The sequence below is a fragment of the Falco biarmicus genome, chromosome 10, assembly GCF_023638135.1.
Source record: "Falco biarmicus isolate bFalBia1 chromosome 10, bFalBia1.pri, whole genome shotgun sequence".
Lineage (NCBI taxonomy): Eukaryota > Metazoa > Chordata > Aves > Falconiformes > Falconidae > Falco > Falco biarmicus.
In genome coordinates, this window is record NC_079297.1 from 11,872,171 (window position 1) to 11,897,156 (window position 24,986).

Below are 24,986 nucleotides of genomic sequence, written 5' to 3' on the forward strand. Positions count from 1 at the left end.
TGAGGACAATTTTTAAATTTTTTTAATCCTCTGTTACAATACAAGGAGTGACAATGAACAGAAGCTCCATTTGTAAGAGTGAACATTTTCAAAGAGCTTTGCCAGAGACATTAAACTAAACAATTTTTGTAGATGGGACTCAACTGTAACTGAAATTTTGTAAATGGCTTCTTGTTCACAGGTGCATGTGTTAAAACTGTTTGCAAACAGTATTAGAAAGCCACTACTTTGAAATTGTTTGATCTAAATATGTACACCGAATCCAGGTTTTTTCCCCTCCACACTGTAACTGCATGTGTACCTTTGATGGGGGAAACAAATTTGATACACTTGGAAGTATGTGTATCTACTGCCTCAGAACAATCTAGTATGGCAAACAAAAATTAGCTTACTGCATCATCTGCTGCCACATAGAACGATATACTTCTGCTACCAACATTAAAATCAATCCAAAATTCTTCAAGATTTTCATCCATTGGTATTTGTAGCTAAAACAAAAACATTAAGATAAAAAGAGTAAGAGCTGAGAACAATGATTTATACCAGCTAACAGGCTTTGTGTTAGTCTGAGAAACTTTGAATACATGCAGATCTGTATACACCTGAAAAAAAAAAAAAAGAGATATTTTTTTTTACTTGATGCTTATTCTTTCTTTACTAGAAGGCAGAAATCCTTCAACTGCACTAATGAAAATCTGCGGATATGATTAAGTCTGAAACTTACCTCATATTCACCAAGAGCTGCTGATAAACACGGATATGTAAAAACCCTGTAAGAAAAGGGTATTTTGTCAAGTATCCTAAAATGCTGTAAATACATTGTTCGTATCTGAACACAGCGACTGGACTGTATTTTCAGCACAAATCTTGTGTGCTTTAGAGACCAAGAGATCAGAGCAATCAAAAGAGCAGTCACTTGACTGCATTTCTTTCCCAAAGGAGACACCATGAAAAAGTATATAGCCTCACAATGAAAGCAGCGGTCTCAGACCTCTTGTCACAACATTCATATATCTAGCTTATCTGGTATTTTAAGAACAGTATTCAAGCTGAATATACACCTGACAGAAAGACATACAATCTCTTCGCTGTCATGACACATAAAAAGTAAGATGCAGAGCATGTGATCATATGCGTAAGAAAAAAGCTCGTATTTTCTTTTCTTTTTCATGTCCCATTTCTCTACCAGATGTTCTCATCGATTATCTCAATGGAAATACACTAAATCAATAAAGGAATATACGCTAACCGATTACTAGCTATTGTTAATGATGTTTACTCAATTATTGAGCATCTCAAAATTTTCCAGTGGAACTGACTAGAATACAAAAACTGGCTTCTTACAAACATTTATTAAAGGAAGTGAAGCAAACACTTTATATTTTCAAAGATCTTTTCAAATGCATGTCCTTTATTTAGTGACCAGTTCTTCAAGCAATTATCTACTAATCTGAAACATGTTTGTGTTTTTTCCAAATAATGGGAATTACAAAAAATTAACATCTTAATAGAGAAGACAGTATTAGTGACAACGTACCAAAAGATGGTATTACTCAATTTCTTTACTGTTTAATATTTTTAAACTATCTTAACTTCATGTGGTTGTTGACTTCCTAACACAGCAATATTCATCTTATTTGCTTGTATTCTTTTAATTCAGAGTTTCCCAAAACCAGTCTTTATGATACAAAGGTAACTCCCAAGGAACGGTCAAGAAATCCAAAAAAGAAAATATATTGGCTTTCAAAAAAAATTCAGTTTTACCTTCTTTTGTCTCCAAGCATGCCATTCACCTGGTTAAGAAATTTTCTGCAATCCTATTAAAACACAAAAATTTCTTAAAGGTTTGTAAAATGAATGTTTACCTGCCTGTAAATATTTTTCGAAAGACTTACTGTTTCAAACTCATTATCTTTAATTCCTTTAAATGCAGTGGACACAAACTCCATGGGAAACCACTTGCATGCCAGTTCTCGTCTTTGTTTCTCTGATACCATTCTGCATAAAGCTTCTGTAATGGCTACTTGCAGGTCATAGTCTACAGCACAACACATTTTACAGGAACAGCAGTTTTAAAGATACTAATGATATGAAAAAAAATATTACATAGGAAACTGGTATATGCACTGCTGAACATTTCCTACTATGTTATCACATCACATCCAAATATGTAACCCATAAAAGATCCATAGATAAAAGGATATATAGATAAGGGAATGACTAAACAACTTATGTTTCAAAATGAAATTTCAACCAAACTTTCAAAGAACATCAGAGCAACACTAAGTGTATAAGCAAGAGGTAAGAACTTTCCAACTTTCACCTGTCAGAACCGGGAAACCGTTGGATACCAAGTGATCCCTGAGAGAAGTTACAGTACTACTAAACATGGCTAGCACTTCACTATCCTCAAAAGACTGACTTCCTTATGATCTTTTTTATTTTAAAACTTATATTCTACAGAAGAAAAGGACTGAAAACTTCAGTTAGCCATGCACTACACAGATCTGAAACATTCTATTTTGCAGATTGCTTTCATGCACTATTTTTATTTTCCAGAGGACTCTAATCACAACATTCTGCAGCTTCTTTAATGGGTCTGCATGCAATTTTTTAAGAAGCTCACTACTAAATTGTCTGTTACGTCCTTTGCTCACCTCCAGCATCCAAAATTCTGCTCCCCATGTCACTCCTGCCAAACATTACATCAAAATGTAACATTACATCAAAACAGGACATCAACACAAAGCATAGAAGTAAAGTTTATTAATTACAAGCTTTCAATGTATGAGATAAAACCCTGCTTCCACTAAACTATTAGTCATCAAAGGGGTAAGTCTGTTATGCTAAGGATATACATCTGAAAGTACTACTGGGGAAGTGAACCACCTGATACACGTAATTTTTATTCTATTTATTTTTTCAAATGCTGTAAAAAGGTTTCCCAGTGTGAATAACTTGTCCTTCCAGTGACTGATTCACTGTACTTTACATACATACTTACAAATAAGAATTTATTTTACAACAACTGGGACGAGAAGACCCAGATCAGGAAAGATGTAAATTTAGGCTTGTAATGGAGAATAACCCACGTGAATACCTGCCCACAGCCACTACCACTGGCAACACAAAAGCAAATGCAAAAGTGATTTGAGCAGGGACCAATCTGCATGCAGCATGTCTTAGTGAAAACTGCCTTCCCAGCTATGCAAATGATATAATGCTATAAAAATTATACTGAAGATTATTTACATGACAAGCAACATTTCCTTTGTAGCAAATATTTTTTTCCTGACATCTCGAGGCGTGTTGTCAAGCATTAAATTCAGTTTTCTTACTACCTAAGAAGAGTGGAAAAAGGGGAGTGAGATTAAATATAAAATAAGTTGATAAAGTTTAAGTTATTCTTATTTTGGGCCCTTGCAATGTATTTCATACCACTGAAGAGAAATAATTGCAAAACAAGAAAAGAAAATGAGTTCTATCTTACCTTAAATGCCATTTATCTTAATACTAACTACATTAATTCCAATAAATTACATAAGCTTTAATGTGAACATCAGCTGTTAAAGGGCTATGCTTCATTTTTTCAGCCTTAAATACAGCAAAAAATCCCCAAAACTTTCAAAGCTGGAGTGCTGTCTGTAGTCGATTGCTGAGCTAAAGTGTACCTTAAGTTTGAATTAAAAAGCCTCTCCTTTGAGGATGCAGCCTTTATAGAAGACTTTTCGTAACTTTCCCTTTCTTTGGGGGGGGGGTGGGGGGGGGAAGGGAAAACCTGACAACCTGAGTTTACAAAAATAAATAGGAGACATTTGTAATATACTAGAAGGTATGCAGGTTTCCTACAAGTATCTAAGGAATTTACAACCAAGAATCTTAATCCTATTTATAGCAGTTGTAATAGAGCATATTCTTCTCTACTAGAGCACCACAATAGTCTTCCTTTTGCAGCATCTGTACAGTTAAAACACTAACCAGAAAATTATTGCTTAGAAAGAAGAGTGTTTACCTCCTGCTGAACATAAATATTAATTCTTACGTCAGTGATGAGTGTACATGTTCTCACAACAAAGTTTTCTAGTATTTGCATTTTACCTAATGAATAGGAGGAAATCAATTAGTTATGAAAAGTGTATTAGGGTACCCCCTCATCAGCATCTGGATAAAGATTCATTTTCATTTAGAAATAAAATATAGTATGTCTTCCTGTCCATACAAGATTACTGATATTAAAAAAGACCCAACCAAACATCTTAAGCTTAATGGTTAAATGCAAGACAAAACAGTTATTTAAAGTTTATAGCAAATATGGCTCTTTACGATGTTACTATTCCTGTGCACCACTATGTAAGTCCCTTGGGCATGAGATTATTTTAAAAATACACTGATTAAGTATTCTGAAGAGACATTTTAAGGTTAACTATCATATCTACCATACACTTTTTTAAAGCTCACCTTCAGGTCTGCTATCACATATAGCCTACAATAAAAAAACAAAACCAAAACAAATCATTTTGATACTGTAAATATTACAGCATGAAAATCAGGTAGCGTACCTAAAGCAAGTAATCAAAAAGCATTTAAGATTATAAAATTATCTCATCCTTAATGAAGAACATGAGACTTCTTCTAATACCAAGTGTCATTTTCCAATATTGTATTTCAGTTAAATTTATGGACATTACTTCCCCAATGACAATTTTTTTTATGCACTGAAAAACCTCACAGATTTTATAAATTTGAGGTCCTGGGATTAGCATACCAATAATTTATGTAATCAAAATTAGAGTAAGATTAAATTTTTTTGTTCACTGAACACTTAAGTTGTTTTCTTTATTTCATGATGCTGATCATGAACAGAAAATGAGTATGAATACAGGCAAATTGTTTATCCAAAAAGACTTACAATCTGTATCAGAAATCATTGTAACATTAACTTTCAAAGGATATTAAATGGAAACAATAGAAACACATTTGAAATTCTTTTGTTGATAAACTACTGGTAATTAATTTACTAGTAATTTATTAATAATACACACAATGTATTTTATTATCAAAATATTTTTACCAGCAACATGTTGAAGAAATCTTCAGCCAGATTTGTAAGCATTTCATTCTTTTCATTTCCTCCACGGATCAAAATTCTTTTTACCTTTTCAAACCAATTAACCATGTAAAGGGAAAATAAATCTATTTTAATAGCATGAAGAAGGACAATAATACATATTATACTGAAGTAAAATTATACAAACTATACAATGATTGAAACAACAGCAACATTACCAGTCTGCTGAACATACTTTAGTGCCAGACTGAAATTTTTCACTCACACTAAACAAATGTAGGTGATTTCAAACTAAGGTAATTTCTGTAGCTGATTTTTTAACACAAAAACTAGAGGACTACTTTTACACCTGCCATCACAAACAAAAGAGCTGAAAATGGATAATGGCTGAATGGAAAAGTATGTTTGCAGATGTGAATATAAGCATGAAGTTAACACCAGGGGTTTTTTTTAGTAAAGCAGTTGAGAAGGCAATCGAGTAACATCTGATATTGCCATTAATTTTCTTCAGTAAAGTCTCTGGTGAAAGTAGTAAGAAGTGGTATCTATTTTTCGGTATATTTATTATGTTGAGTTACAACTGATTTAATGTATTCAATGTACAGATCGAAATAACACCAAATAATCTGAGTAGCACTACAACCTGTTGAAAGAAAAGGTACATTATTGCTGTTGCAAGTATTAACAAAATAATTAATAAATTGCACCAGGAAATTCCAACTCCTCAATCAAAAGCAGTATAGCAAGTTCATATAAAGATATCACCTTGTTGTAAGCATTTCTAAATTAATTATATATTGCATAATTTGCAATACCTTCACTTAGAGCAGCATCACTTTATAAGGAGTCACTTGTCAAGGAACATTTAAATCTGAATAACGTTTGTTGCAAAGTTATGGGAAATTCTTAATTCAGAAACAGTCAAGGGCCAAATCAAATACTAAGCTGTTCAGCAGTCAGGCATTACTTACGCATGCTCTATTAAATTATATATATATTTTTAAGAAGTTCACGTATGCTTTATATAGTTTTACTTATCCTTCCAATAAAGCCATGTTTTATCATTGCTGGGACCCCATCTTCTCCTGCTATGCTGATTTTGTTCCAACATTTCTGAACAGAATTTAGTAAAGTGGAAATAGTTTTGACTTCTTGTTTGTCAAGTTCCTGAAATTGAAATTACAACACTGACTTTAGTATACAGTTCTAGAGGAACCTGTATTTAATTAACCAGATGCCTTTTTGTTTTCAAAAGCCACCTTAATTGTAGCCTGAAGTAGAATTTTTGTTCTTTAATTTTATTTCAGTTTTTCAAATCAACTGCTGGTATAAACCAAGCCAAATGAAAAACATTTTTTCAGACTATTAAAATGACCATATAGATTACGCTAATGTAATAATTATATTACCCAACAGAGAAGCTTGTCTAATTTGTTGACAAACTGGTTGCTGCATTTGTGAGAGGCATTTTCACAGTCTTCTGCTGCCACAAACTGTTCTAATAATCGGAAATCTTTTTTTCTTGTAACTTCATCAATTAACTTTTCAAACTGTCAACGATAAAAGAAAACAGAGCAACTATATTACTGTATGTTTAACACCAATACTAATTTAGCAAGATTTAGCATAGGTTTTGTGCAATCACCTGTTGCATTCTAAGAAAATATTCTGAATCACAGAATTGATAAATGTAAAACCTAAAGCATGGAACATCATATCTAATACACTAATCATGCAAATACTTATGAACCGAGTTTTTAATTATGTGCCAGTTTTCCTTAACTGAATGTTCTTTCTTTCCTCATGCTACAAACAAATGCTTATATAAGTTCTCCCTGTGTTAATATCCCATCCTTACTACATATAATACTTTGCATTTCTAAGTTATCTATTACTGATTTTAAAAGATGTTAATATATTTGAGCACTACTGCCTTCCTCGACTGTTTTGCCCCTCTATTCTTTCTAGACCAGTTATAAACAGACTTCAGCATTTTGAGCTCAAGCGTCATTCCAACTGATTCATGTATGTCAAATGCATGATTTTAATCAGTAACTATTTCCAATTCCTCTTGCTTCCTACCCAGCTACTTAGCACTAACCTACATCAAAGGAAAATTTCTTCCTACAACATTCTTTTCCACACTGCGAATTTTACTTGTAATTAAATACCAGAAGCAGCGCTTTAAGCTAGTAATTAAAACAATCAATACTCAACTATTCTGGTCCATAAACACATACCTGCATCTCACTCCTGGCTGCCATTTTTGCAGTTCATCTACGCAGCTGCATAAGGGAACAACCATCACATCACCAAAACACAATTCACTGACTTAGACTCAAATCAGTTTCACGAACACCAGCGATCAGTCAAAATACATTACAAATCCCAGAATTTGTCACTCGGCTAAATACTGTTTAGGAAATTAAACTAACTGGGGATATAATGAAACCACTTGCGTGGATAAGCAATTGCTTAAAATGAGAGGGGAAGGAAGGATCAACTTTGGCAATGGAGGAACAGAGGGTCCTGCAGCGGACAGTCTGTATTTCTCCACAAGGAAAAAAACAACAAAAAAACCTTCACTAATTTATTCAGAATAGGTAAGTCAACAGCAGAACTCCAGAAGGGCCTCATTATAAAATAATAAATTAAATCATTTAAGAAAAATGTGATGAACGCATGCAGGGAAAAAAGCTATCCTAATTATACATAGCGGTGTGCTCTGACATGACTATCACCAAAAAGGAAGATGTAAAAATTATAGTTTTCTGAAAACATTTTCTTAATACTCAAAAGCTGACCTAAGTATCTTCTTTTGAGAGTCAATGTATTAAAAAAACCCAACAAACTCTTTATGCTTTGTATAAATTAATCTATATTGCCCAATGTGCCACAGGCACTTTTGGTTTCCCAGATATCACAGAACTAGACAAAACAAATGGAAATAATCATTAAAAATAGGAAGAACAAGCAACCGGGAACACACAGCAGTAATTTCTGTACTCCTAAGTAATACAAAAGTAACAAATTTAGAGAATTGTTTTAATCATTTTTCCAAGAAAAGAATGCAGCAGCCTCCACTGCAGCCTGGCTATCACCTCACAGGCCTCTTTCCTCTGTCCTAGTCAGACATGCCAGAGAAAACATGAATCCCCTTCTGTGTGCCTCCTTTCGACCAGGGGGGAAGACCTCCGCCCACGCAGTGACTAGCACTTCCCTCAAGAACTTTGTTACTGGGAGGCAAAGGCCCCGCACCCCCGTGCCACCAGCCACCTCAGCGCCGGCAGAGCTGCTGGCCGCGGGGGGTCGGCGGCGAAGCCCCCCAGCATGGCGCCCCTCACCTGACCGCCGCGGCACACCAAGGCACCGCTTCCCGCCGACCAATCACTTCCAGCGCCGGTAGTCTCCAGCCAATCACTGCCCGCGCGGCCGGCATACGGGCCAATCGCCACCGCAGGCGCGGGTCGCAAGGCGGGTTTCCCTTACCGTCAGGCATCCCCGCGCAGAGGCTTCTCCTCTCTCCGCACCTGTGGCGGCCTCACCTAGCCGGTCAGCTGCCGCGGAGGGGGCGGCGCGGGGCGAGGCGGTTTTGCAGCGGGGTGGGAGCAGGGGTGCCTCGGCCAGGCCACGGGGAGCCCCCTCAGGGCAGGGCCGCGGGGAGCCGCCTGGGAGCCCCCTCAGGGCCGGGCCGCCAGGAGCCGTCTTCGGCTGCGCTGGCGCCTCCTGCGGCCGGGAGATCTGGCGCCGCTCGGACGTGCTGCAGCCGCCCTGATGGCTGTGAGAGCCCCGCTGCCTGCCCAGCGCCCCTGCCTGCCCAGCGCCCCTGCCTGCCGTGCCGAGCGGGAGCTGCCGCAGCCCCAGCACCGGGGCCCGCAGGAGGAGCGGGAACGGGGCTCGGCGGTGCGGTGCCAGCGGTGTGCAGTAGCCACGGTAGCCAAGCACCTGCTTACGCGGGCCCGCTGCTGCTCCGTTCTGCGTTACAGGTTGTCGTTACTGATAACCAGTACGTAGAATGTTAATTTCAGTGCATAGTGTAGGCAGAAGTTAGGGGGCACGAGGTTGCTAAACCAGCATAATTCAATAGTATGCTTAATTCAGCAACATTTCCACCACCACCACCAAGTGCCCGAGTAGGCAGGGCTGATACAGCAACGCGGACACGGACCTGCTGGCTTCTGTGCTCTTCATCAGAGGGAACTGGGTAAGGTGTTCAAATGAAATCCAGCCGTTCCAGAGTGGGGCTTTACTAGTATTGGTGTGATACTGGTGTATCTATCACCTGTATCACAAATACAGGTGTTAACATTCAGCATGAATCTTTTGTATTATTCCAATGGAGTATCAGGAGGCATCTCTATTCATACCCAGAATAAGCAGTAGGGGAACATGGAGGAGACCAACCACCTTTCACAGTAGGCAAACCTGCAGCAATTTTAAGTACCACCACTGACTTCCTAAAATAAGAAAACAAAATACTATAAAAGGTAAAAAAGCTGTACAGGAAGTATTTAAAGTACCACCAGATGTCACTGTAATTCAAGAAAATGACAAGTGGTATGAGACTTGGATCCTCTCCACTGAGGATTTGATCCCATGGGCGTGAGTAGTGCTGAGCATTTTGCAGGAGGCATGCTCAGTTCAAGGGATTAACTGCAGCATTAGCTGCTGTCACATTTGTTCTTGGGATGCTTTAGTAGAAAGCAGTGGGTGATCTGAAACAGATCTGTAGAAGTACAGCTTTACTGAGAAACCTACTAGGGACAAAACTTTCCATGAGGAACCTGGAGCATCCAAAATTTTCTGTAAAAACTGAATTAGCATCAACACAGGCTTAGACTATTTCCAGATTTTCAGATCTTGTAAAGAAAACAGCCCTACTCATTCTAGAGCGAAAGAAAAGTGAGTCATGAAGTCTGGGAGAAGTGGATCATACACTTTCCCTCCTGCACCAGGTACACTGACATGATTGGTGTCAAACAGACAGAAATAAACATCCCCTAATGCCTATTTTAGAATCATAGAATAGTTTTGTGTTAGAGGGAACCTTAACAATCATCTAGTCCAATCCCCTTGCCATGGGCAGGGATACCTTCCACTTGACCAGATTGCTCACATTCTGTTTGGTTTAGCAGAAGGGAGGTCAGCAGAAAGCAGAATTTTCATTAAGTTATGCATTGCACAGATTGGAACAAGCTGTCGTTGTATGTAGAACTAAAGGGTCAGAAGCGTTGATGCCAACAGTTTTAATACCAAGTGTCAGCTGATACAGCTGCAGATCTGAGGGAGAAAGCCTAATCAGGAAAGAAGTCAGCGCTGACATTACACTCTTGTTGACAAATGACTAATCATTTAGACTTGCTGCTCTGTGGCTTTACCAGGCAATGCTTGTAACGTACATACAAAATTGTTGTGAGCACTGATGAGACACTAAATTAAGTACTGCAGTTACGATTGACTGTTAGCATATTACTCAGTACAAGCTGGAATTTAATTTTTTGTGTTTGTAAGATATATGCAAAGAAACTATGAATTTGAAGCCAAATGTAAAAATAACACCTACATTAAAAATAATGCTATCTGTAAAATAAACCTGATGGCTGGATGTTCACAGCAAAAGTCAGTCCTTCTCTTAAATACTCTTACACACATCCCCACCCATGAGGCTCAAGCAAATTCACATTGTTTTCAAGAGATATGTTAAAATCAAAGACCACTATCTCGATCCTTTGCTGGTCTCCTGGCTAGGTGACACTGTGGCTGCTGTATTTATTTCCAGGTGATTCTTAATACTCTATTTTATTGGGTAAAGTTACGACAGTTAAGGTGTTACTACTGCTAGTTCCGATTTAGATCAGTAGTGTAGGAAAATGGAAAACCAAGAGTCATAAAGATAAGGTATTATAACATCATGCTTTCTAAAAGCACTCTCCTTTATAGGTCTGCATGCATATATTTATAACACGTAATTGGTATACTTTGTAATAGAAATTGACATTGACATTCTGAAGCAACTTAGTGTAATATAGACATCCCATACATTTAAATTGTGATTTGCAATAATCGTCTTTCCCCTAAACAACTTTGATAATGCAGTGTTGAGGTTATTAACACTGATTAAAAAGTAATTGGTAATATATATCTTCTAGTTAAATGTCTCCGATTTTGCTTTAGAAGAAACCTGGCAACAGTTTATTCACATCTTGAACTGTATCAAATAAATACTTGACACTGCTGGAGATGCATTTCAAGACAAATCAGTTACTGCAGAGATGGACATCTCAACATACCATGTGTAGCCAGATACATTTTTGAGAAACCTTTGAGTGAAAAGAACATGGTTTGGGAGGATAGACTGCAGCAATGAAAACTGAAAGAACAAATGCAAGATAGAATAACACAACTGTGGGGCTCAGAAATTAACGTGTCAAGTACAGTCTAGCACAGCTTTGGAAAGTGCTGTTAGAAAACCCCTTTCTCTTCTTCTCCAAGAAACCATATTAGAATCAGTTGGCAGTGTTGGTTTGTTTGTTTGTTTGTTTGTTTTCCCCAATGTTGTATCTTAATCCTGCAGGTGCTGCTCGTGCAGAACTCTTGATGTGAAATGGAAGCAAATTCCATGTAAGAAGTGGCAGCCTGATCATTTTTGCAGCTGTATAGACTAACCACTGTATTTTTATCAAGTGCTGTTCATTTTCTAGCAACTTGAACTCACCTTACTTTCCTGAGTATGTTGCTCTGGAAGTAACAATTCAGCACTAAGTTGCTTCATGAATTTTCTTAAACATTAACAGGAGTACATACCATTGACAAAACCAACATAAAATTATGAAAAGCTTTTATTACAGTCTTTTGTATTACAATAGCCATAGTTTTATTACTGTTTTTTTAAATGAATTAAGCACTTTGCAACCATACAACTCTCCACTAAAACAAAATGACCTTTTGTCTAATGTATGTGCTTTACTGATACACTGTGTAATGTACTTTATTCTCGAGAAGACATTTCATCAGGAAAGACAACACCTATTCATTTACATGGATTCCATATGTATTTTTTAAAAACATGCTTGAAAGAACCTTGAAACTGTGGACTGCTCATTCATTTATTGCATCACTATAATAAATACAAGTTTTTAAAAGTGCATTATATGGCAAATAACCCTTGTGAGGAATTCACTTTTACAAAATCCTCATTATAACAGAAGTGCTCACTTTGAACACAGTGCAAGCAGTCAAATTGTCCTGAGAATTTATAACGGTGGTCATAAGCTTATCTTCACGACTTGTTACCACTACTTAATGGCTTAATCCCCTTTTTGTCACCTAGAATCACTACTGAATGTGACAGGAAAACGTTAAGTGCAAATTTCATCTTACATGTGACAGATACCAGAATGTTTTAACAGCTTAACCCAGAGATCACCCACAGGTCCATTACGAGGAAGACCTGCTTGACCCACAGTCAGCCACAACAGCTGCTTTAGTAACAGCTACTGTCAATTATTCTCCAGCAGTGCAAGACAAGCAAAGACAAAAGGCAAACTTGGAATAATACTTCAGTATTCAAGATTTTGCACATGCAAATACCCTGAGGGGTTGTGGAAGGAAGACAATACAAGCCAAACTCACATCACTGAGACATTCATTTCTCACCTCTCTCCTACACTGTATACATGACGTTAACCTTTAAACTGACAGCCTCAGCTTTACATAATCTATCCCGGCCTGCAACACCACTCAGATTTGACATTTGCTGGCACATGACAAAGTCCCTCCCAGAAGACAGCAACAGCACCTTTCTGCCAGGAAGCCAAGTACTGTGTTGGGCTCCAGCAATGTCCATTGTAAACCAGTGTCAAATACCAGTCTGGTAACAATAGGATTTTTTATGGTGTGCTGAAAGGTGAAGCCTTGGTTTTGCTGATGGAAGAAATACAGTAGTTTGGGAGGGGAACAATATTTTAAAATAGTGCAAGTTATTCAGCAGAAGTGCTTCTGTGCATGTGTTTGTCTTCTTTTTACTTTGCTGACGAGTACATAAAACTTTGCTTATATGGACTTTAACAATACTAGATAAAAATTAATGAAATTCCTTAAGTGAGTGTTTCACAAAAGTAAGGGTATGCAATTTCAATTCACGCCAAGAAAGATTCTTCTGCAGTCACTGAAGGTGTGTTTCAGCTCATCTAACTTGATACCTACAGACTGGCATAATTTGGCACAATCTGCACGAATGCTGAGAATTTCAGTATGGCAGAACTAGTCCTGCAGCGTTCTCTCTGCACTCAGCAGAGATGATGCAGTGTTTCACACCGCAGGTAGTCTGCTAACCGTAGGAAAAACATCTCCATTGACTATGAAGACTCTATGTTGACTAGTTCAGATATATTATGTCCTGTATTGTCATATGTCATTTAACCATAAGAAGCCCACCAGAGGAGGCAATAAAGCCTTACAATTAATTAGGCAGTGCCCCTTCTTACAGAGCTCTCATTTTTTGTGCCATATGAGGAAGACTAGTCTTCCAGTTCCCTGCATTGATTTTTCTAGGAGACAAGAGCTGCTGCTACATTGGCAATGGTCACTCCTCTAACCCAGATACAGAAAGTAAAGCAGGCGGATTGAAAGGAGACAGCACTCTTTGTAGCTGGCAATCGCACCTCAGCCTCACCTACTCCTTCAAAACAATTTCAACTTCGTTCAACCTCAACAGTACTCCAATACAAAGTTAAAGGAAACTACACGGTCAGTTCTCAGTGGTTTCAAACAGGATTGAATTTTCTCAGTACTCTGCAAGAGGTGCTCTGCAGCTCACAGAATCATTAATGATTTCCGTTCCTTTGAAAGCCAAAGACTAATGGAACGAGGCAGCTTCTTCACGTGAAACCCCAGCTTTGCTAAATGGGTATCACAAATAAGGAGTAACATTAAGTTGCCAGACACATGAATTTTCTTGGGGTTTCTGCACTTCCAGAAATACTAGGCTTTTTTGACTGATATATACTTGGCTGTGGGTTGCTTACAATGGTGATTTTAAGAACAACTCGTGATTTTGATGCATAAGCAGCAATCCAAAATAAGATGCCCAGGTAAGTGGCCTGATTTTCACGGTATAGGCCTAAAAAGCAGCTCTTCCAATACATCCAATCAGCCAGTTTTGAAAATTTATGCTACACATATAAAGCTAAACTTTCCATGCACTTATGAATATGTATGAAAAAAATAATGGAGAATATTTTACTTGTTAGATTTAAGCCTGTTGCCAATCTTAAATCACACTAAAACCACAAAATTAAAGTAGTAGAGCAAGAAGCATGGGCAGACTGCACTTAGTGTTACTGTGCTCTCCCTGCTGCAGAAGGGATTCTGTTTATGGGTCTAAGTATCAGTTTACCAGTAAAACCATGATTTTGCTTTTACCATGAACTTTTCTTGGAGTTCAACTGGTTTATAATGAGAAGTAGTTGATTAAAGAATTCAAACATACTACTGCAGTAGCACTGGGACGCTGGGGAACAGGGAGTCATCGTTCAGGGTTCTGGCATGCTATTCCGGGGCTCTGTAACCAGCTCCTTGTACTGTCTATTTATTTGTTTTTTAAATAAATGTATCTATCTCATATCAATGTCTTGATTTATATATTTACCAGTAACAGTGGTAAAGTCATTAGCATTGATACAGTGCTTCGAGATCTTCAATTGCAATTGCAACACAGATGCAAAACTGCTCTAGTTTCCCTTAGGAAAAACAGGTGCACAAGGAAAGGACAATTCCTGTACCACTACCCAGAGAAAAAGCCTACTTGTGCATCACCTCAAAAAGATGAGAACTTCCCCGTGAAGATCTGCCTTACACACACTTCAGTAACAATCATTCCTGCTGCCTATTGCAAACACTGGAGATTAAAAAAAAAAAGTGCCTTTTCTTAAGGGAAACGGGGCTGATGGCACATTTTCATGTATGTTCTGCTTGTAATAACATTTAATTTCTAACTCAAATATTAAAGGAAACATTTAACGTGATTACAGTCCTAGGTTTTGTATATATATATATAAATACAAGCACTCCCCACAGTGTCTGCCATCTAAATTATGCATAAATGGAATAGTGCCCAGACTTAGTGAGATAATATAAACAAAATTAGAAACGCAACCAGTAAAGCCACACTGTCCATTTAGGAAACAATCACAAATATTCTATGCAACCTAGAACATTCCTAGCAACATGAAAGGTCCTGTTTTTCTCTCAGGTAGTCTGACAGCATCCCCTGGAATCATCCTGCAACAGCTCATATACACTACAAGAAATCACATGAGCTTCCAGCAGATGTAACTCAATACACATTTTGGCCCTTTTTACTTTCTGAAAGGTTTAGAACAGTTTGTTCGGGTCATTGGCTACTTCGCTACCCTGGAACACTTTGGCAGGTTTGGCAGGTTTCAAAAAGGGAGACTGCTGCCATGGGAGCAGAGAGCCATGCCAAGGAAGAGAGGGCCACCGAGACTACTGACGAGCTGCTCTGCGTCCACATCCTTGGCTCAGATGAAGTGGATCCAGCTCTCCTCACATTCCCTAGGCATCTTAAGGGGGTGAATCCGGCAGGTTAAAGTGTAGTTTTTGCCTCTGTTGTTATCCCAGTACTCCTGGCCGTTGACTTGGTACCTTGCTGCAAACTGGACTACAGAGCACAGCTGAAGGAGGAAAGGAGGCACAGGGAGAAAGAAAGTGAAAACATCAACCTGATCTTGCCCGTTTTTCTCAGGGATGCTACTGCGCCAATGAGCACACACTTCATGGAGGCTTTTCCACTGGTTAAAGGTGTATCGCACAGATACTTGCTTCTCAAAAGCAATATTGCGAACCTGGATGGTGCCACTGAGCCCCAGATCTGAGCTGGTCACTCGTTCGAGACACACCTGTTGCTCCTGAAGTCGGGAGGAGAAATCCATACTGTCCGCAGGCTGCTGGAAGTCGGGGACCAAGCACTGCATAGAAAACTCCAAGTCTGAGCTACTGCACCAGAGGTCTGAGTTTATGGAGAGCCTGGAAAGGACATGCAAGGGGATCGATGGATCCTCCCCTGTCTGGAAGACTTTCACTTCAGTAAGCTCCAAGCCCAAAGCATCAGCGAATCTCACCCGGTTTATACGACTCTGGCATCCGGGAACTTGACACTGTGCTGCTGCTCGCTTCCTTCTTTCGGGTGATGTAGGCAAAGATCTGGCTCGGCGGCGGATGATAGGCCGTAGCGCGGGATCGCAGCTGGAGGAAGTGCTGCTCTGAAGCTTACTTGGCTGGGGGCCCCCCTTGGCCAGGGTGCTGCTCCAAAGGGCCTTGCTGCTACTTGTGTGGACTGCTGGAGGCTGCTGCTGCCCGCGTCCCCGTGCTTCTTCAGCTCGTAACATGTTCTGATAGAGGTCAGAGAGGTAGCTGGGATTCCTCCGAGGACCACGTACCTCCATTCTTAACCGATGACAAAAAAACCAGCGTTAACACTGCAGGTAACAGTGAGCACCGCCTCTCTGAAGCGTGTAACTTGGGAATGGCGGCTACCGACAGTAAGTATTGGAGGTTACGGCACTGGATGCAGCCAGAATCAACGCAGCCGTCCGGAGGAAGGGCAGAAACCAGGAAGCTCTCACCGTAGGTGGAAGTGACCCAGCGGCCAGCGCACTGTGTGGGGGATGAAGGCGGGCTCACTGGCTGGCGGACCCACTGCTCAGGCTGGAAAGGGATTCAAGGCTGTCACCGTTGATGCTGGAGGACCTGAAGCTCTCGCACAGGCTGCAGACCGACTGGAGGCTGTCGTGCTGGGCCAGGGAGGACTCGAGGCTGTCGGAGAGGCGGCTCGACGCCGCGGGGTTGCTGTGGCACGTCCCGGAGCACCCTCGGCCCGGGCAGGCGGCGAGCGGGCCCTGCAGGCTGTCCTCGCCGGCGCCGAGCGACGCCGAGCCGCTGCCGCAGCAGGGGCACTCCAGGCTGTCACACTGGATGCTGGGCGACTCGCGCGGGCTGCCGCTGCTGGGGAGCGCTTGCAGGCTGTCGGGCGGCAGCGAGCCGGAGCCCAGCCCGGGGCTGCTGCAGGGGCTGGCCGGGCCGCGGGGGCTCTCGGGCGGGTCCGCGGGGGCGGGCTCGGGACTGTGGCCGGGGACGGAGGGCTCGGCGGCCGGGGCCTCTACCGGCCACATCCCCCGGGCAGCGCCCCTCCGCCCCGCGGCGGGGCCCGGCCCGGCCCAGCGATGGCCGCAGGCACGGCGGGACCGGCGACGGCGCCGTCCCTGCCCGTCCCAGCCCCGCGGCGGCGCCCGCCGCCCCCTGCCCCCACCGCGGCGCATGCGCGGGGCCGCCTCCGCCCGCCCCTACCCCGCGCCCAGCGAGCCGCGCGGCCTGCGCGCTCCCGCCTGCGCGCTCCCGCCTGCCGCCGCTGCCCTCCGCCTGCCCTGAGGCGCCCGGCAGGTACGGGGCAGGGGCCGGGGGCGGCGGGGGGAAGGCGAGGCGAGGCAGCAGGTGCGCGGGGGCGGTGCGTTATATACCGCGCTGCCTTCCGCTCGCTGTCCGTGCGGAGCGCGGCGCCGGGCAGCGGCAGGAACTGCTGGCGCATCCCGGGAGGGAGCGGAGCGGGGCCCGGCCCGGGCAGAGCCGCCGCCGGCCGGGGCCCGGAGCGCAGCGTGAGGGGCCGTTGTGCCGGCCCCGGACCCCGCCGGAGCGGGCGCCCCCTCGACCCGGGATGCGGAGCGGGGCGCGCTGGGTTTGGGCGCGCAGCGGCGGACGCGCGCGGGCGGGGGCGGGGGCGCGCAGCGGCGCGCACGCGCCGCGCTGCGGGAGCGCAGTTTCTGGAAAAATGCTAGGAATTCAGCTCTGAGCATTTTTAGTAGGAATGCACGAGTACCGAGAGGTCTGCTTTGGAAAAAGAAAAAAATCGGGAGTGTTTGGTACAAAATCAGCGCGAACGTGGGAAGCGCGCGTTTTCCGGCAGGCACAGGCAGCGGCCCGGAGGCGGCGGCTCCGCACCCGGCCGGGGGAGGGGGGAGCGGGGCACCCGCCGCCCGTGGGTGATGCTCGGCTCCGGCCAGCGCGCGTGGTGCTGCGCAGGGGGAGCGAACTGCTGAGGGCTCATCCCACGGAAACGCGGCGCTGCCAGCTGCTGCCTTTCGGGTTTCCCTGTACGTTCCCACCACTGTCTTTTTTTCCCAAACCTCACGGCCGGAGCTCGGTGGCTTGCGGCGCCCATGGGCTGCCGGGGCCGCCGTGCCGCGCCGGGACCAGCCCCGGGACGGGGCCGCGGCTCCCCCCGGCACCGGCAGGGCGCGGGGCGCTGGGGCGGGGGGTGCTGGCTCCCACGGCGCGGGTGCTGGGCGGGGGCAGTGCTGTCCGGGGCGCGTCAGCGGCCGGTGATGGGTATCTTGCTGCTTTACAACCCGGTTCTGTGGGGAGGGGTCACACGGTGTTTGTTCACTGCATCCCTAGGCCGTGGCGATGCCCGTGTTTGATGCTCTCTGTCGGGCGAACCTGAAAGACTGGAGTCGTTTGAAGACCATGTAAAAGTCAAGCTGCGGATACCGTCTAAAAAGGGTAGTAATGGGACCGGGCATTCAGGAATATCCTTTATTGCTGCACAGAGAGACACGGAAAAAGGAAAGCCAAACCAATGAAAACCACAAAGGAATGGTAAAGTAAGGAAATTATCTTCTCTCTTTCTAGTTACAGAAATCTGTAGATACTGCAGATTAGTCAGTAAGGGCATGGCTGTCCTGTTCAGATTGTCACCCTTTCCCGAGCTGCAGCAACAGAAGTGATGGTGCAGTATGATCATGCAGGTCACAGCGAGAGATGTGACTGCATCGGTGCTGGAGGCACAAGATACATTGTTTCATAAGCATGAAAACATAATCATGTTTTTTAAAAGAAAATCTGACTATTCTGACATAAAAACTGTGAACAAGATGTACGGTCTGACAAATTAAACACACTGCAATCAAACCAGTTTAAACTAGGAGGACATGGTTTGCTTATTTCTGTTCTAAAATGAATTTTCAAGCTTTCCTTTTTAAAATCAGTAAAATTTCTTGTTTGTAAAACGAACACTGTTTCCTAATTCGTACAGAATACACTGATGTAATGGTCCTGTGTGCTTACACAGGAATGTATGATTTAATTGAAGAAATCTTCAAGCTGTCCAAATCAGTAATGCCATTACTTTTGCTGCATGTGAGTTTTTCTTCTGATTTTTCCACAACCCCATTACAACATGAAATGGTGAATTTTGTTTGTGCCTTTGTTGTGAAACAGTTTGTATTAACACCTGAGAATAGACTGTATGCATCCTGCTCACTTCCGCTCCTTAGCATCATAGGAATAATCCTTTACTTGTTGTTGAGACTATGCAGATGAGAAAGGCAAGCAAGATTTGGCTTGCAGTGGCCTTCGTATTGTACTTTATAATTAGTTTTGTTAAATTGCTGTAGGACCGTGTGCCAGGTATTACAGAAATTAGTAGTTAAATAAGTAGTCTGTAATATTAACTATTTATTATCCCCAAAGTAATTTTGGGATCCTCTGATAGAGGATCTTCTATAAAAGGGCTAAGTTATATTATTATATCATCTGGTTGAATTACTCACTTTTGCATTAGTAGTATTAAAAATACAGTAGTGCGTTATTAGTATAATAAATAGAAAGTGACCATGGCATAGTTCTGATGAACTTCAAGTCTTAAGAAGATTTGCAGTCAACTCTTGCTCTTTCTTAAACTGAATTGCACTCTAAACTTTGATTGTATTTCTATTCTGACGACCGCATATGTTGCTATTTATATGTGATACTCTGTTTAATTCTTGCTAGTTACAGTAATGGAAAAAGCCATCCAAGCACCAAAGGACTAAATAAACCAATTTCTCATGTGAAGTCTTCTTCTGGAAGATTAGGCAAAAATGTATCAAGTGCCATTGAAAAGGTAAATAATTGGGGTTTTTTGTTTATTTTGTTTACAGAAAAAGGGCACGCACTTTATGTCAGCTTCTTAATAATGTCACATACTTTTTCACATCTTTTCAGGTTTCCTGTAACACTCAAGATGGTAACCAACCAAGTATTTTTAAGAAGGGAAAAAACCAGCTAGATGACAATACTCAGTCAAAAAGGTAGTTTTATGTTAAGATTATTTGTTTAATTTGTGGTCATTTCAAACTGGTATGTAAAATGCTTGTGATGAAATCATGGCTTCTGTGTTTTGCCTTTGACTTCACTGGCCCCAGGATTCAGCATTTATGAGGACAACAAATTTAAGTTATCAATATGAAAACTCACTATCCTGCCTTAGTGAGTTCTCAAGCAAAATCAGAATAAAATAGATCAAAAACTCAGTAGTAGGCAGTGTTACATCTGCCAGCAAATAATAATTTTTACCTCATTACCAAGTTTCCATGCCAATTTTAACTTCATTCATGTAGATCCCTGTCCTTGAAGGGGGTAGCAAGACCTTTGTAGACTGATGTTCCAAAGACATTAATCATTCTAATAGGATACGATCTTTCTTTTTATTTAGGATCACAGGTATTTGCACATCACTGCACAGAGTACAAGGACCAAAGAGGAGTCTCCCAGAAAGAAGGCAAAATGAACCTCTTCTGCACAGGATCCCTCCTAGCGTAAAGGGCAGCACACAAGGTAGCTTCTGTAGGGTTAAAGATGTCCCAATGCATCATTTTTATTGCAGTAAAAAAGAACAGTTGGAAAAGAATCATGAAGATCACATTGCTGAGGGTGGTCCATGCACTTCTAAATGGCAAGAAGCATCTGTAGATGAAATGTTTCTGGATTTTGAGTCGGTACAAATTATTAAAGAAGATGCTGAAGATGATAGTGCCAGTGACCTTTCTGATTCAGAAAGGATTCCCGTTCTCCCATCTCCCTGCACACCGCCAGAACTCATTCTCAGAGCTGAAGAAATTGATCCAGTTTGTTTGGAACGTGTCCCTGATATGGGTTTTAAAGAATCAGAATATTACTACCCGGACTTCCTCCCACCCCCTTTCAACTCATGGGACTTGAAGCAACTGGCCGTCTTTGTTAATGTAGAGGGTAAAACCGAATTTCGACCAAAGCCAACAGGATTCCTTGAGAAATACATTGATCGCCTTTTGCAGCTGGAATGGCTGCAAATGCAGACTGTGCAGAACGAGAAAGGAAAGGCAGCCAAAGCCAGGCCACAGACTGCTCCTGGCTCCATCCGTACCCTAAAAAGCCCTGGCAAAAGCAAACCATTACTCAGTCCTTTGCCTAGCAAGCAAGTGGTTCCCCAAGAAGGTGTTACAAAGCTGCCCAGAAGCTATTTGGGTCACAAGGGAAGTTCACTCTGTGAAGAAAGTCACCAGTTGTATTCTCATCCAGGTCCCTTGAAACTTTCTGAGAGAATGGGATGTGCAGTGTCTTCTCAGAGGCCATCTGGTGAAGTAAGGAGCGAACTGAAAAAAACCCCAACTGCAAAGCAACAGCTTTTCAACATGCAGCCTGCTGAGAACAATTCTAAAATTCAAAGCATGGGTAATATCAGACCCCCTAAGCAAACCCCAGTATTTCATGGTTCAGCTGCTCCCATCAAAGGCTTAAAAACATACACATGCACAAATCCAAAGAAAAATGGCAATGCCAACAATTACGTTCCTCCTAAAAAACCAACAGGGGACAGGAAAATAAAAACAAATGGCATAAAGCAAATGTCACACAAATTCAAGTGAAGAAAAAATTAATTAGTAAATATTGATGCTTCTTGACCTCTAGAAAGCATCTGGCCAATGCAGAAGGGTCGTGTTTTCTTCATAGGAAGATCCTAGGAAAATATGTTCTTGATGCATGGTTCTAAGTCAGCACTGTTCATCTCGATATATTTGATCTTAAGCCAGCAAGGCCAGCAGGAAATCTTTTACCTGAAGGCAAGTGTCTTCCATTGGTCTTTCCTCAAAAACATTTACAATGCTTAATGAAGATAAGGACAGCAGAGTATGAAAGTTCAGAGAAATACATAATTATAATATGTCCTCCTGTTTGTACCAGTTGAAGTCCCTTGAAGTCTGTGTTGTTTCTTATGGTTACCTTGGTGTGGTTGAGTGAATAGAATCCATGCTCTTTTTCTTGAACAGATGTGCTGTTTTGCGAGACAGGTGTGATGGTGGTGTTTTCTGATGGAAAAGGCCTCCACTGTTTTTATAAAATAATGGCGCGTGCTTATCTATGCAAAGGCAATCTGATTCTTCACAGAAGATGATTAATTGGAATTTTTTTTGATGAATTAGATACTATTTTTTGATAAGAAGAAGAATGGAGATAATGCTATGAAATATTTTAATGCAGAAAGGATTCTTTTTAAGACAAATAATTATTAGGGAGCACACAGCTTCAATAGTGACCGACTAAGAAAATGGAATGCATATTTTTATACCCAGAAACCTTCACTGTGTTTACAGACAGCTTTTTCTTGAAGTTCAGTAAGCCTCGATGCTTTTTGTTGTTTAGAGGAAATGACCAGATTTCAAATTGCACACGGATATATATGACTAACGCAAAATGAGGGTATTACTAGAGACTCCGGGGCCTAATTTACAGAACTTGTAGCTTCTCAAAACATAAAAAATAGACTTTTAGAGGATGGATTTAAAGGCAATTACTGTAAGTTCAAGTAAAGATATATTTTGATATGAAAGATACCTATTTTCAGTCACCCAAGATGACTATTACTTATTCCGTGGTCCAGTCTACTTCAGTTAGCTTGCAATTGTTTCAAAGTTTAGTGAAGCGATGCGGGGAAATACCCTGCAGAAAGAAACTGTGCAGCCAGGACTGGGTCCTGTCCTGGGACCCTCTGTTTTTTCTTGTGTCTGTGAGATACAAGAGAATGTGAAGGATAGGTCAGTGAGTGTTCAGGTGTCAGTTCATCATCAATCACAGCAGCTGGGGACGTGATCTTGTTAAGATAAAAATCTAGAGAATGTTTTGTACTTTAAAGTGAAATACTGAGCAGCACTAACTTCCTCCTCAGCCATCATCACAGTGAACTGTTCACGAGAAGTGAGCTGAGGTCTGGTGGACCAGATTTTACAGGTGGATTCTTCACATTGTGACAGAAAATGAAAAAGTAGCAAATACTAAAGAGTACATTATGTATATAGTTAAATTGCACTTCTCTTGTTGATCTCATCTTAGTTTTAAAGATGCTTAGCTGTTTCTATTCTTTCATTGTGCCTACTGGATCTTCAGCTTTGTAAAATTTCAAAGCATGGATTTATATGTAGTTTAAAATGTGAGAAGATTAATAAATGTAGTAATAAACTGGTGTATTTTACAGTACATACAAACATTGCTCAGGAATAGTTTAAGAAATATTTTTAGTGTTTTTTTTCCTAGTCTACTGGAGACCAAATGTGAAATTTTAAATTGATAAAGGAAACATATAATATACGGTATTATAGTTCCATATTCAGTATTTGTGAAGTTACAGTTAAAATGAATTGTAGTTGCATGTACATTCAGCTCTATGCAATTAAAGTGAAACTTAATCAGACATGCTCGAAGATCAAATAAATTGGCTGTGTCAGAGATGTGGTGAAAGGTAGGCGATGGCATTCAACACCAGCAGCTGCAGAAGACCAGCACATTCTATTGTTGCCATTTCATCCTTCTGTTTTGTTCTGGACTCAGTATGTATTTCAGCTTTTTTTAGATGAAAGGTTCTTACATCCAGTGCTAGAATTTCAGGCTCTGGCCAAATTCTACAAACCTTTATTAGTCAAGTTTGCCTGATTCACGTTAACAGTATGAAAGTTAGTAGGACTGCTTTTGCCAATAAGCACTACTTTAGCACACTATTTTGGTACACTATTTTAGTGCACTATTACAAGCACGAAAAGCAAGGTGAGCAGGACCAAGCCAATGATCAATTGAACAACAGGTTTTTGAAACAAATTGTATTAGATGCAGTAATTAGTTCAGCGTGTTATTACAGCACTGAATATTAGTGTATGCTAAATTTTCCTCTGAGATGTTACTCTATACTGACGCTTTCCTAGGGTTATAAGGAAGGTAGATACAGGCCCATTTTGCATGATCACTTCTTAAAGAGTAAACAGTGTTTCAGTCAGCTTTGAAAAGAGCAAAGGGGATTGGCACTGAGCAAAGTTTTTTTCGCAAAAGATAGAGGAAAGTTTTGGTTTAATGTAGTGCCTGTGATCTGGTGGACATCGATCTGTTGTTGGAGACTCAAAAGTTAAACAGGTGGAGATGGTGGTGCCACTTAAATTAAGTCTGAGTACTTGTTCATCATTAAGCTTTGGCTGTGATCTGATAAGTTTGTTTCGTATGATAATCGCACAAGTAATTTTCGCTCATTGAGTTGGTACTTATTACTTGTCTTTGTTCACATACAGAAATAGAGTTTCTGTGTATACCTCATCAAACAGCCCTTGGCATCAGCAGACTTGTAAGGGTTGGATCTTATTCCTGCAGCACTTTTGCTTCCAGTTCAACTTGACAATGTTCTGGGCCTATAGATAAAAAGAGCTCCTTTTACGAAGAGGACTATGGTTTATTTTTCCCTCATTTTGTATTGATGGATATTGTCTTCTGAAGCACTTCTGAATATAGCAGAAAAGTTTATTCCATGAAATACATTCAGTTTGGAATTAAAATACTTCCCCAGCAGTGTTGTGTGTGGCTATTTATATTTTCCCCTGTGTTTAGCAGAATGATCGTACGTGTGTGTAAGCCTAGCATTGGCGATGCTTCTTGAAGTTTACCGTAATGTGACATACTTAAATAGAGTGATATATATTTTGTCTAGATAATTTAAAGGTTTAATGTTCTGCAGTACTACCTACAGAACAAATATGCTCAGGTTGCATTTTAAATAAATAGTCAGATTCTA

General features: G+C 41.2%; 3 protein-coding genes across 7 annotated transcripts in view; 1 reads left to right on the forward strand and 2 right to left on the reverse strand.

Moving 5' to 3' along the window:
* SYCP2 (synaptonemal complex protein 2) overlaps nt 1–7,447 on the reverse strand; it is a 32,044-nt gene extending 24,597 nt beyond the window's left edge. Inside the window, 12 exon segments of the mRNA XM_056354867.1 lie at nt 393–488; nt 725–770; nt 1,765–1,817; nt 1,896–2,038; nt 2,658–2,692; nt 3,253–3,341; nt 4,013–4,098; nt 4,459–4,483; nt 5,072–5,176; nt 6,107–6,235; nt 6,478–6,618; nt 7,309–7,447. Coding sequence (XP_056210842.1) covers nt 393–488; nt 725–770; nt 1,765–1,817; nt 1,896–2,038; nt 2,658–2,692; nt 3,253–3,341; nt 4,013–4,098; nt 4,459–4,483; nt 5,072–5,176; nt 6,107–6,235; nt 6,478–6,618; nt 7,309–7,332 — 972 coding nt within the window. The 5' untranslated portion in view covers nt 7,333–7,447.
* Nucleotides 7,448–11,889: 4,442 nt separating this feature from the next.
* PPP1R3D (protein phosphatase 1 regulatory subunit 3D) lies at nt 11,890–16,838 on the reverse strand. The gene has a single exon (XM_056354025.1). The coding sequence runs from the start codon at nt 16,531–16,533 to the stop codon at nt 15,610–15,612; it is 924 nt and encodes a 307-aa protein (XP_056210000.1). The 5' UTR covers nt 16,534–16,838; the 3' UTR covers nt 11,890–15,609.
* A 558-nt stretch (nt 16,839–17,396) lies between these two features.
* On the forward strand, nt 17,397–24,763 carry FAM217B (family with sequence similarity 217 member B). 5 transcript variants are annotated; one of them, XM_056354019.1, is made up of 5 exons: nt 17,397–17,527; nt 18,539–18,744; nt 19,913–20,024; nt 20,126–20,211; nt 20,616–24,763. In XM_056354019.1, exons 2-5 carry the CDS (start codon nt 18,650–18,652, stop codon nt 21,805–21,807), a joined length of 1,485 nt encoding a protein of 494 aa, XP_056209994.1. In that variant the 5' UTR covers nt 17,397–17,527; nt 18,539–18,649; the 3' UTR covers nt 21,808–24,763. The 5 variants fall into 5 exon arrangements, with proteins under 5 accessions (XP_056209994.1, XP_056209996.1, XP_056209999.1 ...); XM_056354021.1 differs by having other exon boundaries at nt 19,919–20,024; XM_056354024.1 differs by lacking the exon at nt 17,397–17,527 and having other exon boundaries at nt 17,542–18,739; nt 19,919–20,024.
* Nucleotides 24,764–24,986: the final 223 nt, after the last annotated feature.

Coding starts and splice junctions, on each gene's coding strand:
- PPP1R3D (XM_056354025.1), bottom strand. CDS start 16,533: ATGGAGGTACGTGGTCCTCGGAGGAATCCCAGCTACCTCTCTGACCTC.
- FAM217B (XM_056354019.1), top strand. CDS start 18,650: ATGGGACCGGGCATTCAGGAATATCCTTTATTGCTGCACAGAGAGACA. Junction 20,025..20,125: donor TATCAAGTGCCATTGAAAAG/GTAAATAATTGG, acceptor ACATCTTTTCAG/GTTTCCTGTAACACTCAAGA. Junction 20,212..20,615: donor GACAATACTCAGTCAAAAAG/GTAGTTTTATGT, acceptor CTTTTTATTTAG/GATCACAGGTATTTGCACAT.